This window comes from Cervus canadensis, chromosome 33 (genome assembly GCF_019320065.1).
Source record: "Cervus canadensis isolate Bull #8, Minnesota chromosome 33, ASM1932006v1, whole genome shotgun sequence".
In the NCBI taxonomy this organism is placed as follows: domain Eukaryota; kingdom Metazoa; phylum Chordata; class Mammalia; order Artiodactyla; family Cervidae; genus Cervus; species Cervus canadensis.
This window is the reverse complement of record NC_057418.1, coordinates 37,048,322-37,061,989: the sequence shown is the minus strand read 5'-3', so window position 1 is coordinate 37,061,989 and position 13,668 is coordinate 37,048,322. Positions and strand designations below refer to the sequence as shown.

The 13,668-nt window shown below is 56.9% G+C and overlaps 1 protein-coding gene across 2 annotated transcripts in view; it reads right to left on the bottom strand.

The window, feature by feature from the left end:
- Positions 1–11,727, bottom strand: part of SMOC2 (SPARC related modular calcium binding 2) — a 162,768-nt gene extending 151,041 nt beyond the window's left edge. For both annotated transcript variants that reach the window (XM_043457456.1, XM_043457457.1), the window contains exon 1: positions 11,125–11,727. In XM_043457456.1, the coding sequence (XP_043313391.1) occupies positions 11,125–11,712 (588 nt within the window). In that variant the 5' untranslated portion in view covers positions 11,713–11,727. The remainder of the gene's footprint in view (positions 1–11,124) is intronic.
- Positions 11,728–13,668: the final 1,941 nt, after the last annotated feature.

Genomic DNA, 13,668 nt, shown 5'->3' with positions numbered 1-13,668 from the left:
CCCATCACACCTGCACCAGCCCCCATCACACCTGCACCAGCCCCCATCACACCTGCACCATCAACCCCCATCACACCTGCACCAGCCCCCATCACACCTGCACCAGCCCCCATCACACCTGCACCACCAGCCCCCCGTATCACTGCTGCCCCAGAGCCTGCCTGCCCCTCTGCCCTGAGATCCCGGGAGGCCCCCCAACTGCCCAGCCCAGCCCCTCAGGGCCCTCCAAGCCCCACAAGCCCCAAGGGGGCCCTCGGCCTCCCAGGCCCCAAGGTAGCCCCCTGTCCCCTCTGCCCAGGGCGCTCCAGCCCCGCCAGACCCCCAGGGCTCAGCCTTCAGGGCCACATCTCCAACAGGGACGTCGGGATGACCTTCCTCGGTCCTGACCCCTGTCCACGGCTGTGTCTGCTGGACGACAGGACCCGTGATGGCTGCACGGTGACAGCGCCCAGCGGAGAGCCCGGCCCATCACTCTGGGAGCGTGCAGACACACCAAGGGCTGTGAGATGCTTTACTTACCTATTCTCCACCGGAGTCCCTCGGCCCCCAGGACGGGCACTAAGGGAGCCCCAAAGCAAGACTGACGGATGCTAGGGTGCCCCCCTCCTCATCCTCAGGGCGCCCTGGGGCGCCCCACCTGCTCATCTGCCCCCAACCCCAGAAATCCCGAGACAGCGGGGGCGGCGTCCCGAGAGCGGGGCTCCCACGGCCGCGATGCACACGGGGCTGTCTCGAGTGCTTGGTGACACCCGGACCCCCAGAAAGTGTTAAAGGAGAAGAGGGGAAAAAAAGGGATTAAAAAAGTCTGATTAAGATTTGGCTTTGAGCCAAGTCCTGAGTTGGCTCACATCCTTTCTCAGACCTTGCAGCTCCTGGAGCCCAGGCCTCTGCCCGTCCACCCTCTGCCCCGTCCTTGGCCCCTGGTGCGGAGGGGAGGCCGCCTGGCTGGGGCCCTGGGGCCAGGGGAGTGACCACAGGCCAGGGGACAAGGCTGCAGAAAGGCTAAGGGGGCCAGATAGAGACAGAGGGAGAGAGAGAGAGACAGAGAGAGACAGAGACACAGAGAGACAGATTAGTCTCTAACTCGCCATTTCCTGACCAATGAAACTCTTTCATCCTTTCTTGTGTGAAGTTTGGGGGAAGAACAGGAAGGGCGAGGAAGCGCCCTGGAACTCCGGGCTGAAGCACCAACGCCCCAGGAAGGGAGGCTGGCCAACCGCCCCCCAGGCCTCAGTCCGCGTCTGGGCGCACCCTCAGGAGCCCCCCACGTCCTGGCCTCTGCACACGTGGGGGCCACAGGAGTGAGCCCAAGGACGGGACCCAGCATCGGGTGTGTCCACGCCACACTGCCATCTGGGGGCTGAGGGGCGATGCCCCCCCAGAGCCCCAGGAAGCCCCCAGGGCCCAGGGCCGTCCATGAGTGGCCACGCTGAGGCTGGGCTGGGCCTGGGAATGAGCGGCAGGTTCTGAGGGGGTCCCAGCCACCAAGGGGCCTCAGACCACAGGCAGGACCCCGCCTCCCAACCTGGAAGGTCAGTTCAGGACCTCCCGCCACAGAGCCTGGCCTGCCTTCGTCACATGAGAAAGAACAAGGGAACGAAGCCTCAGAGAAAGGCGCAGGTGGAGGGACAAGGGAAGGTGCAGGGGGCCGATTAGGACTTTCTACATCCCCCTCAGATCCTTGGATGCAAAGAAATGTCAGTGGTTTCTGGCCAGAGATCAGAGGTCAGTAAGAACTCAGCTGAGGAGGGGGCAGGGCCTCACCTCCCAGGACCCTCCCCCCACAAAGCCGGGCTGGAGAACCTGCCGGGAAAAGGCTTGGTTGGAAGAGAGGCCTCAAAAGCCTGAGGACCAAATGTCAATTTTCTGCAGTTGAAGTTCTTCCGGGTTAAGATCCCTCATAAATGAACATGTGTAAGCACTTCCATTCCCAGAGAACACTGAAATAGGATATCAGCTTAGCCAAGTAAGTGAAGCCACTGCTTTAAATAAAACCGGTTTACTAAGTGACCAGACTTTGCAGCAGAAAGGAAATCCCATCTGGTGGGCAGCCGGGCGCAGGCAGCGGCGGGCACCTCCCCCGGCTTCGGGTATTAAAACAGACCCGCCCCGGGGCCAGGGCCCTCCTATCTGGCCCCTGGGTTACCGCTCTGAGTTCAACCTGCACATCCCAGACTCCCAAGTCAGGTTGCTGGAAACAGCAGACAAAGACGCGCCGTGACTGCTAATGCCCTAAGGCGGTGTCCCTGCGGCACAAGCTGTCTCTAAACCTGGGCCTGACCCCAGGCCGCGTGGGCCCTGGGGCTCCGTCCTCCAGCGCGTCCGCCGGGAGGGGCGGGCTGCTCTCGGGCGCCGCCGTGTGGCCGGCATGGGGACCTCCGCGCCAAAGGCCGGAAGAGGCCCTTGGCCCGGAGCCGCACCTGCGTTTCCTGCGGGTGTAAACGGGTGTCAACAGCCGGAGAGATGCCAAGTGCGCGGAGAAAGGGATCCGGGACTCCACCTGGGTTTTATCTCCGGGTGAAAAGAAAGATCTCGTTTGGGCAGCTCCCTCCAGCAGACACACCTTTGAAGAAGGAAGACCTGAGCCCATCGCCGGTGGATCTTGCAAAGCCAGGACTGCGCCAATGTGTACGTTCAGGTCGGAGCCGACACTCGCTTTCCTCAGCCTCGGGCGCCGGCAGACATTTAAACGCATCACCCATGAAAGCAACAGGGCGGCTGGCGGGGCTGGTGCCAGCCCAGGAAACGGCTCTTCTCTGCTGTAAGAGGGAAGCGGGCAGAGTGTCGAGTCTGAACTCTCGGTCCTGGCGCTGCGTGCACTCAGGCCGTGCTGGGATCGCAGGTGCGTGTGCCCGAGTCTGGGGGCGGGGCTGCCCGGTGGGGAGCGCGCTGCCCGGGCCTCACAGCTGGTCCAGCACCCTCCGCCACAGTGTCCATTACTCTGTCAGAGGGTGTCACAGGTAGGTGGCCCTGGGAATCCTAGTCAGGGTTGGAGGCTTCCTAAGTCACTGATCCTCGGGAGGGGAGGGGCCTCGCTGGGGCTCTTTCCCATGCAGGGCCCGGGTGCTGCAGCTGGAGATGGCCCTGGGTCTCACCTCCTGGGAGCCCACCCCTCCGGGTCCCCCCACAGCTCCACTTACAGGACAGTGAGGAGCGCTTAGATTTCCCAGAGCCAGAGGGGAGTGTTCCAACCTGCTAGTGGGGTCAGGATGCAAGCCTAGTTTTAACACCAATACCATATAAAACACCACTTACGGGTTCTAGAAATTCCAAAAAACAGTGAGGGGGAGAAATTGGCTTAATGGAATCTCAGGTTCACAAAGTGACTTGGGCAAGGGGGCCAACCACACGCCAGACAAAGGCATGCTCCTCGTCTGAGATCCTGCATCCAGTCCTGAGGGCGTGGACCAGCCAGAGCTCAGAATGGAGCTTGGTTCAGAAAGTGGAGGGGAACACGCGGGGCCTTAGATGACAGGGTAGGAAAGCAGGAGCAAGCAGACTCATGGGGGATTACGTCCAAACGTCCCTCATCCTCAGTCCTCCCGACACAGCAAGACAGAATCGCTGGGGCCTGGGAGGAAGGGCCAGGTCAGAAAGATATGGAAGAGTTGGGGAGGGTGTCTGGCCTTCCCAGACCTAGAGATCATCTTGAAATACCTACGTTAACAGCCCAAGGAAAGCAGGTGACGTGAACTGTCGATTCATGAGCAGATGACAGTTTTAAAGATGATATGATTCCCAGCCTGCATCCAAACCAAGCCCGCCATCCAGTGCACTCAGGTCCAAGGAGAACCCTCCCCACGACAGATTTTATTCCATTGTCAGTGGCATTAATGCAGGCAGCAGAATTTCACACCATCTCTCTTTTGAATATTTAAAACTTTCCGTGTACCTGTTTATCCAAAACAAAGGTCTCCCTGGCCGAGACATTCCTTGGTGAGGCCCCTGACGTCACAGTCAGTGTAGCCCCAGGGAAGAAAGGGGCCCCACTCCCCTTTGCCACCGAGAGGAGCACATCTAAGGAAGGAGCGGATGGCCTGGCCTCGCGAGCAGCGTCCTGACTGTGGTCCTGACCTGGCTCTGTCTGTCTGTCCGTGACTCAGCCACTTCACCATGAAGAAGCTAACAGTCCCCTGAAACACGTGCAGCAAACATTTACGTGGCTGATCTCTGGGATGGAGGCGCGAGGGGGGCCTTCCCGTGTGTCTCTGCTTGATAGAGCTGAGAGCACTTCCCAGAAAGGATGCTGGGGACACACGCCTGGAGCCCTCACCCCAAAACGGCCACGGAATCCCCAGACGCCACTCACTCAGCCGTCTTAATCCTGGAGTCATCTCGAGTCATCTCGAAACTGAAGGACAGTCACTTCTGTCTTTCAAAGGCCAATTTTTAAAATTAATTTTAAATGTACTATTGTTTGTTTTTTAATTCTTGACGACACAGACCCAAGTCCTCTGTGGAGTCAGTTAATAGACAACTGAACACAGGCGATGCACTGTATCCTTCATTTGGACCTCCTGAACTGTTTTTAGGATGGGAAGCATAAATGGAGTTTATCATCTTCTTTTGTAACTTCCGCTCCACACTGAGCAGCGATTCTCATCAATGGGGTGAGGGTATCTTGCAACTTGCACCATGTGACTTACAACAGGTCTGTATGCGACTCTGGCGTGGGACTCCCCACGTGGGGAGGGCACCACCGTGATGTCCCAACAAGCAGGTGGCCCAGGGCGGCTCTGTGACCTTTCTCTGGGTTTGTACATTCTTCTCGACATTATAAGAACAATTGTGGTACAGCAAGCAAAGTACAGCCCTGCGGATGGAGTTCCCGTGAAGAGAGCCTGACCGGGGCCTGAGCTAGTCCGTTACTAACCAGCACAGGTTAACCAGATTCAAGGAGGAGAAGGCAAGTCCATGCCACGTTCTTCTGAAGATGAAGACGGGCCCCAAAAGTGCTTGATGAGAAAGGGGCAACGATGTGTAAAACCCCAACACCAGTGCTCAGCTGTGAACACACATCAGAGCGACAACGCCGGACGCACTTAGAGTCATCACGAGACTGCTCGGCCAGGCCAGAGGGAGCCAGGGAACCACGGCCTCACCATCCTCAGCTGGAAAAGTGGCCCCCCAAAATTTATCACTCTGCCCACTCGGCCATGCACTTCCCATCGTTCCTCAGGGTAAAAAAAAAAATTCTTACCCACTTTTCATTGAAACAGAGAGATGGAGCTCCCGGGCAGGAGTGACAGGCCCACCGCCCAGCACTCAGCACTCACATCTGGATCAGACAAAGGCCAGTGAGACCTTCTTCCAAGGCCCCCAGGTCCACCTCATGAGCACCCAGCTGTTCCCAGCTTCAGGGGGCCCTGGGCTGGGCCGGGGAGGGTCTGTCTCCCCACTCCACCGGGGGCTGGGATGGTCCAGAGCTGAGCAAGGCAGGCAGAGGGGTGCGAAATCAGACTGACTTTCTCAGTCCCAAGAAGGGAATCACGTGTCTGCCACACACTCATCTCATAGGGAGGATGGACCCATTTGTTCCTGGAGCCTTGATGACACCGAACAGAGTCAGTGACACATGAACGAAGCAAAACCCACCTCGGGCCGGTCAGCCGGCAGACTAGAGTGCTTGGGGCCAACCCGCTGATGAACTTGTTCTTTCAGCAGTGATGAAGCCCAACAAACCTGAGAACATGGCAAACGGAAGGGGCCTGACAGATTCTGTCGCACGTCTTCAAGTGCCCTGAGCCGGGGGTCAAGCACATCACAGGTGACTGTGCTCATCTGAAGCCTCCCTGCTTTCTGAAGCTTCATGACTGTTCATCTGAAGCCTCTGTGCTTTCTGAAGCTTCATTATTATTGGAAAACTCTTTGCCAGCAACCTCAAATGTTAACAGCTGGCTTACCCCCCACGAAAATAAACATAAGCAAATCTGCCACGGGCGTGTGCTCACAGATGGGATGGGGTTGGTCACACGACGCAGGGGGTAAGGTGCCTACCGTCCACTGTGAGCTGGCCACTGGGGCAGAGCGCGGCGGAGGAGACCTGCAGTTGCTCTTAGGGGAAAGAGGGTGAGGGGAAGGAACCAGAAACTTCTCATCAACTCTCAGCTCAAATGGAAACAGTGACATTAAGGGCCACAGGAGAAGCAAAGGAGTTAACTGTAATTAGGGCAGAGGCATGAGAGAGAGAGAGGAAAGGTGGTCGGGGAAAGAGGACAGTAAGAAGAACGCAGACGCTCGCGTTGAAGGAAGAACTCGTTCCCAACTGTATGGACACTTCGCCTCCCCTTAAATGCCAGCTTCATTGGTTAATATCCCATTTTATGTCGGACATAATAAAAATCTGAATATAATTATAGTGTTACGAGTCATTCTGAAAGGGCCTCCTATTCTAATGAAAATTTTAATTAAATCTGGCCAGGTAGCACGAATTTCCATTTATAATGTCTTGTTTCGCAATGCTGACAATATAAATGAGAGTCACCATTTTACTGGGTTCTATTTATTTCTGTTTTATAACAAATCTCTGCTCTTTGGTTTTCAGCCTGGGACTGCAAAACCGCATAAAATGCCTACTATTATCACTTCTAGAATAACCTCTTCTCAGCCCACACGGAATTAGGATTTCACTTTCTGAACCCTTCCCTTCCCTGGGCTTCAGTTATTAACAAATATTCAGTATATTAAGTGTCATTCAAACTCCCGAGATGCACAGAAATTAAGGGTCTTGTCCCATTGGCTTCCCTGGCGGCTCAGATGGTAAAGATTCTGCCTGCAATGCAAGAGACATGGGTTCCATCCCTGGGCCAGGAAGATCCCCTGGAGGAGGGCATGGCAACCCACTCCAGTATTCTTGCCTGGAGAATCCCAGGGACAGAGGAGCCTGGTGGGCTACGGTCCATGGGGTCACAAAGAGTCGGACACGACTGAGCAGCTAAACAACAATGTGTCCCATTACCAACACCATCGATTACGGAAACATAAATGAACTCAGAAAAATAGGACTGAATTTTTCTTCTCTAATGCCAGAATCCACCTGGAAATTCATCACGCTACATCTATGGCTTGTAAATGTGTAAACAGTTTATCTTTTGATTAAAAATATATAAAATGTTACCCTTGCCCTCTATTCCAGTGTTACATTGCCAATCTTAATAACAGCCTCATTCCAAAATCCTAGACTCTCATTTTGATATAGAATTACTTAGAAATCTGTTCTGCTCTGAACCATTGCAACCTATGTTGGTTACATCAATGCCCATTTACTGCACAATCTTGTTATAGCCTGAAGTTGCTTATAGTTTTATTTATGGTCTTGATTTCAAATCAGAATTAAAGCGACTCCTCCAGATGTTTGGGTTTTCAGTCGCCATGTAAATGGGCTTCTAGGTTGGAAAATTTTGATGATGTTTAGTTTCCTTTTCCTTAACCACCTCCGTGGTCCCTCTTCTGCTGATGAATGAAACACAGCTTTCCCGGAGCAGCAAATGTGTTCAGAGCATTTGCAGAGGGAGAAGAAAAAAACCATAATCGCTCCCTGAGAGCTGAGCAGACAGTGAAACAGTGGGGAGCAGGACCGTCCACGGCCGCCCGGAGCTGGGGAGGCTTCTGACCCGACGTCTCGGCACCATCAGCGACAGACCCGTTAGTGCCAACAGCGGCATAATTCAGTCCTCAGTGGTATTCGAGTCTTGGTGACCCATGGACTGTGGCACGCCCGGCTCCTCTGCCCTTAGAAGCCCCCACCCACCCCGACAGACAGCGCCTCACCGTGTGCTGGAGGCCCGCCAGGGGAGGGGGGAGGTAGGGAGAGCCCAGCTGGACCGACCTTGCAGGTGACCCAGCAAACAGGGCAGGCAGGGAAGTCCGCACCCCCCGCCCCCTCCGCCGCCCAGGGAAGCCTCTGGAACAGAGCAGTGGCAAGGGCCCCAACAGGGCCTCTGGAATACGGGCACAGCAGAGCCTTGTGGGGTCGGCTGCTGGGAAGTCAAGGAGAAACACACATTGGGCAAAGAAAGCTCAGCTCGTGGACAGGATCCGGGGCGCATCCTCACAGGGGGCCAGCAGCCACATGAGAAGCCAGGCCACTGGCCTCTGCCTCCTCAGTGTGGGCAGAACTCCCTGCAGGCAGCTCTAAAATCAGTCCGTGGGCTCCTCCCAGACGCTCTGAGCAAGGGGTCACTGGGGTGGTGCCCCCGCCCCTGAGGCAAACACCCAGGTCCGGGTTTGTGAACTCCTGTCAAAGTCGGCACCGCCGCGCCCCAGACGGAGCAGAACTGCGGTCATCCGGACCACGTGTGGGCAGGTGGCCGACCCTGGACGGTGCTCCCTAGGCTCGGCCATGAGCAGGATGGAAACCGGACCAGATCCGGCCCTAGCAGAAAGAAGGGACAGGTGAGGACCCCAGCAGGGGTCAGACACACCTCACACCACCGCCTGTCGATGGGAAAAGCACGCAGTTCGTGGAGGACCAGGCACTTTTGCAAATCCTGAGTCACAGGAAGACACACAAAGGTGCCATTTCTAAAGAATGATTTTAATGGGAAAAAAAGGTAATTATTGAGCAAAGCAAATTCTCTCTGTCTTGAACACCGATTAGCAGAGGGGGTCAAACCCACCGACACACGGTGGTGATGCGTCCCCCAACAAAGACCATCCAGTGCAGGGAGCGGGGGGACAAAGGCATGACCGGTGACAAGCTTCTGACCCCCAAGAGGCAGGTGAGCCATCTGTTTCCACCTGAGGAGACAGGGTGGCACAGAACGGGCAGCCAGGCCAGCTTTCTCACTTGCTGGTCCAGCCTGGCACCCCCACCTCAACAAGGCTCGTGCTCCCCCAGAGTGCAGCGCTGTGCTCCACACACCACAGACAGAACCACCACGAGGCCAGCGTCCCCACTGCTGAGAGGCACGGCCCCCTGTGAAAACCACGGCGTCAGGACCAGAGGCCCAGCCGCCATCAGAAACAGTGTGAGCTACAGAACAGGTGTGTGCCGGGTGTGGACTCTAAGAGCCTCCTGTTTAATCCTGGCAACGAGCTAAACAGAAGGCATTGCCTGATCGCACTTTAGAGCAAGAACATTGGAGATTAAGACAGCTAAGCAATGTGCCTAGGACCACACATCCCGAAAACGCCCAGTGATCACTCCCCATCCCCCAGGGATGGCGCGGTCTCTCTGGTTTATTAAAGACCAGATGTAAATTCTGCAGAGAGAAAGCCATTCCCCTGGAAACAGCGATCGCCCCCCCCCCAAAACTGGAAATCGGTCTGAAAACAGGTGAGCACCCCAGAAAAATCCAGCACCTCCAACATGCCCTCATGGCCCATCAGCCAGCTTCTTGATGTTCTTGATGAGGGGTGGGGCAGGGAGGGGAACTTGCCAAGGTATGTCAGGGCTTTACACTTTTCTCCTGGAGGCTGAAGCCACATAGCATTTTATTTGCAAAAAATAGTTTTAAGGCAAAAAGTTTCCCCGGGAAGGGCAGCCAAAGGGGGCTGGAACCTGCACTGTATGTATCATTAGCTTCTGCACGGGATCCTCTGCAGCTGGCGTCACCAACACCCAGGAAATCCTGAGCAGCCCTAGGAGGGCCATGAACAAGGGCAACCTTCAAGCAAATGCTCAGCTTGTAAGAGTGGGGGAGAGAAAAGAGAAGAAAACCCACAGAGAGTCCAGCAGTTCCAATAACAAACACCCTATCCTGCTTTTCCACCCAGAGACCGGCAGATCCAGGAGGCCCCCTGAGGTGCCATCTGCTTTGGGCACTTTCAGAACAGCCGGGGCGTGGAGACAGCCTGCTGCAAAAGAAACGCCGTCAACCGGAGACTTGGTCTCCACTTCTCTGGGGCCTCGGATGCCCTGCGGTGGGCGGCTGTTTACACAAGCGCGGGTCTAAGCCCGTCATGTGTGTACAGATGGATAGAGACATGGACGCACATGGCAAGTCTTGCTCCGCCGCCCCTCTGCTGCGATGAAAACCCCACACAGGCGGCTGAGCGTGTGGGAACCTCCTCAAGATCTGGTGGGCAGTGTCTAATCTACACGTCATTCGGGAGACACAAGGCAGCGACCAGGGCCGCCCCAGAAGAATTTTAGGTATGAACCGTGAACTCACTAACTCCTTCCCCCTGGTACTGCTCGAATAAGGAAAAAAAAAAAAGGGCTCTGGCCGGCTTGAGCTTTGCTGAAAAGCAGACCCGACCACAGCCCAGCTCACCCGTTGGTATTTTCGATACAATAAACGCCTTCAGGACCATCCCAGGCACTTAGAAGCATCTCTCCACCAGAGGTGTTCTCTCTCCCTGCGTGTTTTCTCAAGCACTTGTTCAAAAACACATTTAAGTGGAATGTTTTCGTTTCTGCAGATTGCATTAATTATGGGTTTGCAAACACTGCAAGCCCACGAGGTCTGCCCCAGCCGGGGGCTGGGACACCCGGGCCGGGCCGGCGGCCGGCGGCTTGGCTCGGTCCCTGCGCGGCGCTTCGAGCTTGGCACCGCGCGCCGGTGGCCGGGCCTCGCCGAGAAGTCGCCGCTAAGAAAGCAAACCCGGCCGCGGTCAGCGCGGTGACCCCGGCGCTCGGCGCACCCTGCCCCGGGGGCCCAGGGCCAGGGAGCGCAGGATGCGGAGTCCCCTGGCCCTTCCAATGTCTGCCCGCTTGGACGAGGGGAAAGCAGTCTTCATTTGTCACGGCTTCTAAGCTCACGTCCCCCGGGAGGGTTGGGCCAAACCTGCGGGGCCCAGGAGCCGGCCCCCTCGTCCGCCCCTCGCCCGCCCGGCAAGAGCCGCGGGGTCCGTATCGCGCGGAGGCCGGGGCAGAGCCGCCCTCGGACAGTCCACCGGGCGGCGCCCTGGTTCCCGGACCTGGTCTTCCGCGCGCGACCCTGTCCCTCGTGAGGGGGGCGGCGAGGGGCCCGCGGAGCACCCCTCGCCGGTCCACCCGCGTCGAGGGGGCCCCAGAAGCCGCGCGCGCCCCGCCGACCGCCCAGACCCCACCTGCTCGGGCCGCGCGGGCAGGAGGGTCACCTGCTCGCGGCGCCGGAGCGCGGCGGGCGGAGGGGCCCGCGGGGACGCGGCCGGCCCCCGGCAGGAGGCGGCGCGCCCCAGCGCCGCGGGCCCACTCACCGTTAGCGCCGAGAACTTCTGCGCGGGCGCCGGCGAGAGCAGCGCCGCAAGCAGCGGCAGCCAGCAGAGCCGCGGCAGCAGCATGGTGACCGGGCGCGGGCCGGCGCTCTCTGGCCCGGAGCGGGGCGCGCGGGCGGCACTCGGACGCGGCTGCAGAGCGGGCGGAGGGGCTGCTCGGGTCCTCGTCCCCAGAGCTCCGGGCGGCCGGACTCGACCAGCTGGCCCCGTCGGTCCTCCGCGTCCTGCGGCGGCCCCGGCTCCTGTCAAATAACTCCGGAGCTTCCCGGATCCTCCTCCGCCCGCCCTCCCAGCCCTCCCGTCCCCTCCCCCTGCCCCACCTCCAGCGCGGCCGCTGCGCCCCGCTCGCTCGGCTCCGGCTCCGACGCCCGGAGCGGCCGCCTGGGGCACGGGTCTGACGGAGCTGGAAGTGGAGGGGGGGCCCAGGGCAGTGTGGGTGCTGCGTGTGCGCGCCTCCTTCCCTGCACACGCGCACCCATGTGCACACACGGACACATATGCACATAGGCGTACACACTCTCTCTCTCGCGTGCGCGCCCTGGGACAGCAAGATATACCTCGCCCTCCCATCCCGGGGCGCTGATCCGGTCCTCGCAACACCGGTCCTGCAGGCCGATTCACCCCTCAGAGCTAACTCGAAGCCTAGGCCAGTCCCCAGACTCCCTTGGGTCCCCCGGACCCCTGGGCTCTAACGCCACCTCGTCCAGCCCAGAATTCGCCTCTCAGCTTTGCGGGTGGATTAGCTGGGCACCAGCACCGTCCAGAAGGCTCAAGGAGAGTGGCATCTTTGCACACCTGTACGCAGGTGCATCCACTCTGGGCTCTCGGGGGACCTAGAGATCTGGAGCCTGACTTGCAGGTTGCCGGGACCTGGGGCAAGTGTGGCTGGCGGGAATGTGGCTGCTTTTAAACCCTTTCAGGTTTTGATGAATCCAGCATAGCGGGTGTAGAGGGTGCAGACTCCTTGGTGGAGACTGATGGGAAACCAAGAGAATTTTGTACGCCCAGACTCTGGACAGTATCCATCGCAGACAACATTGCTGAAATAGTTTCTCCTTGGCTTACAACTTTACAGGAGAAAGCCCTGATTCTAACTCACACAGAAAACCAAGGGAGTGAAGATTCTGGAGAACAACGCTTCGATTGACTTGTCGGAGCACCGAGGAAAAGAAGAAAACAGAAAACCCAACTCTGACTTTTAATCCCATGTTTAATCCAGAGCTTTGGCAGAGTGTCGGGGTCTGTATCAGCAGGTTCCGGGCCTGACCGTTGAGACAAAGCCTGTGCCCTTCCAACCACAGAGTCCCACGCTGAGGCGCTTTCAGAATGAAAGTCACAGACACACGGCCAAGGAAAGATGGGGAGGAAATAATGTGTGTCCCCTCGAAAGAGGGCTGCTCTGTGAGTTCTCGTTCAAATTCCAGAGCCCAGAAAACCTATTAAGTATTAAACACATTCCTTCTGGCTTGAGGGCTCAGAAAGAAACTATAATAAAGCCGGGACTGCTCTTGGGTCCAAGAAACAGGTGAGCAGAGCAGCTGCACATGGTTAGGTGACTGAGGAATGCTGTTAGGAAACGTCCACAAAAGGTGAGGGGGAATGCAAAGCAAATACTGCATACCGCTGATCCTAAGATCACCCAGAGAGGAAAACGTGCGTCCAAAACCGACGTGAATCCTTCAGCATTCGCTGCCAAAAATGTTGCTTTCACTTCCTTCTTTACTGAGAGGACTGCAAGCTGATAGCTTAAATATTTATTTGTTGTTGTGCACTTTTCTGTAGAAGTCAAAAGATGGAAAACACGTTCATTCATTCACCCGCACAACGTCAGGGGGAAGAACAAAAGCAGAAGGCAAACGGCTTAGCCGGAGAGCGTGAGCAGCAGGAACAGGACCAGACCCCGAGGCCCAAACCTGCCCATCTGCCTTTTCTCCTGCACCTCCTCCGAGGCAGAGAAACAGGGCTGGAGTCGGGGGAGCACCCTCAGCGTGCAAGGCTTGTGCTCAAGAATCTCGGCGTTTCCCAGACTCCTCAGGGAGTCCACACAGAGGAATGAAATGTGTTGCCCGGGACTGTCGGGTGAGACACAGCCTTTGACAACTGGAGGTCTCACAGCGCCCTGAGTGCCAACTTCTAGCTCCTAAGAGAAGCTGGCAGGAGAGCTGGGAGACAATCAGTTTCCATTTTTGCGGAGAAAAACAATACGTTTATTAAAAACACTGGGAAATAGTTATGTCTGTCTGTCATTCTTCCGTCTCTAAGAAAGTTATTCCTGGCATGGAGGCCAGATGGGTGCCGCGTTAGAAAGAGTACAGTCGCTTCGTCGAGAATTAAGACAGGAAACAACCAGCTCAGTGCTTTCCAGATAGTTCCTGTAGGACAGACAAGCCCACTGAGGAAGCCCCTTCTCTTGGAAATGCAGGGTTTTTTTTTAATTACTAAGTGGATAAGGGCCCATTCTAAATTGTGGATTATGTATCTGGAATTTAACTTTTTTGTCTCTGAAGAATATGAAAGAGAAGCTAA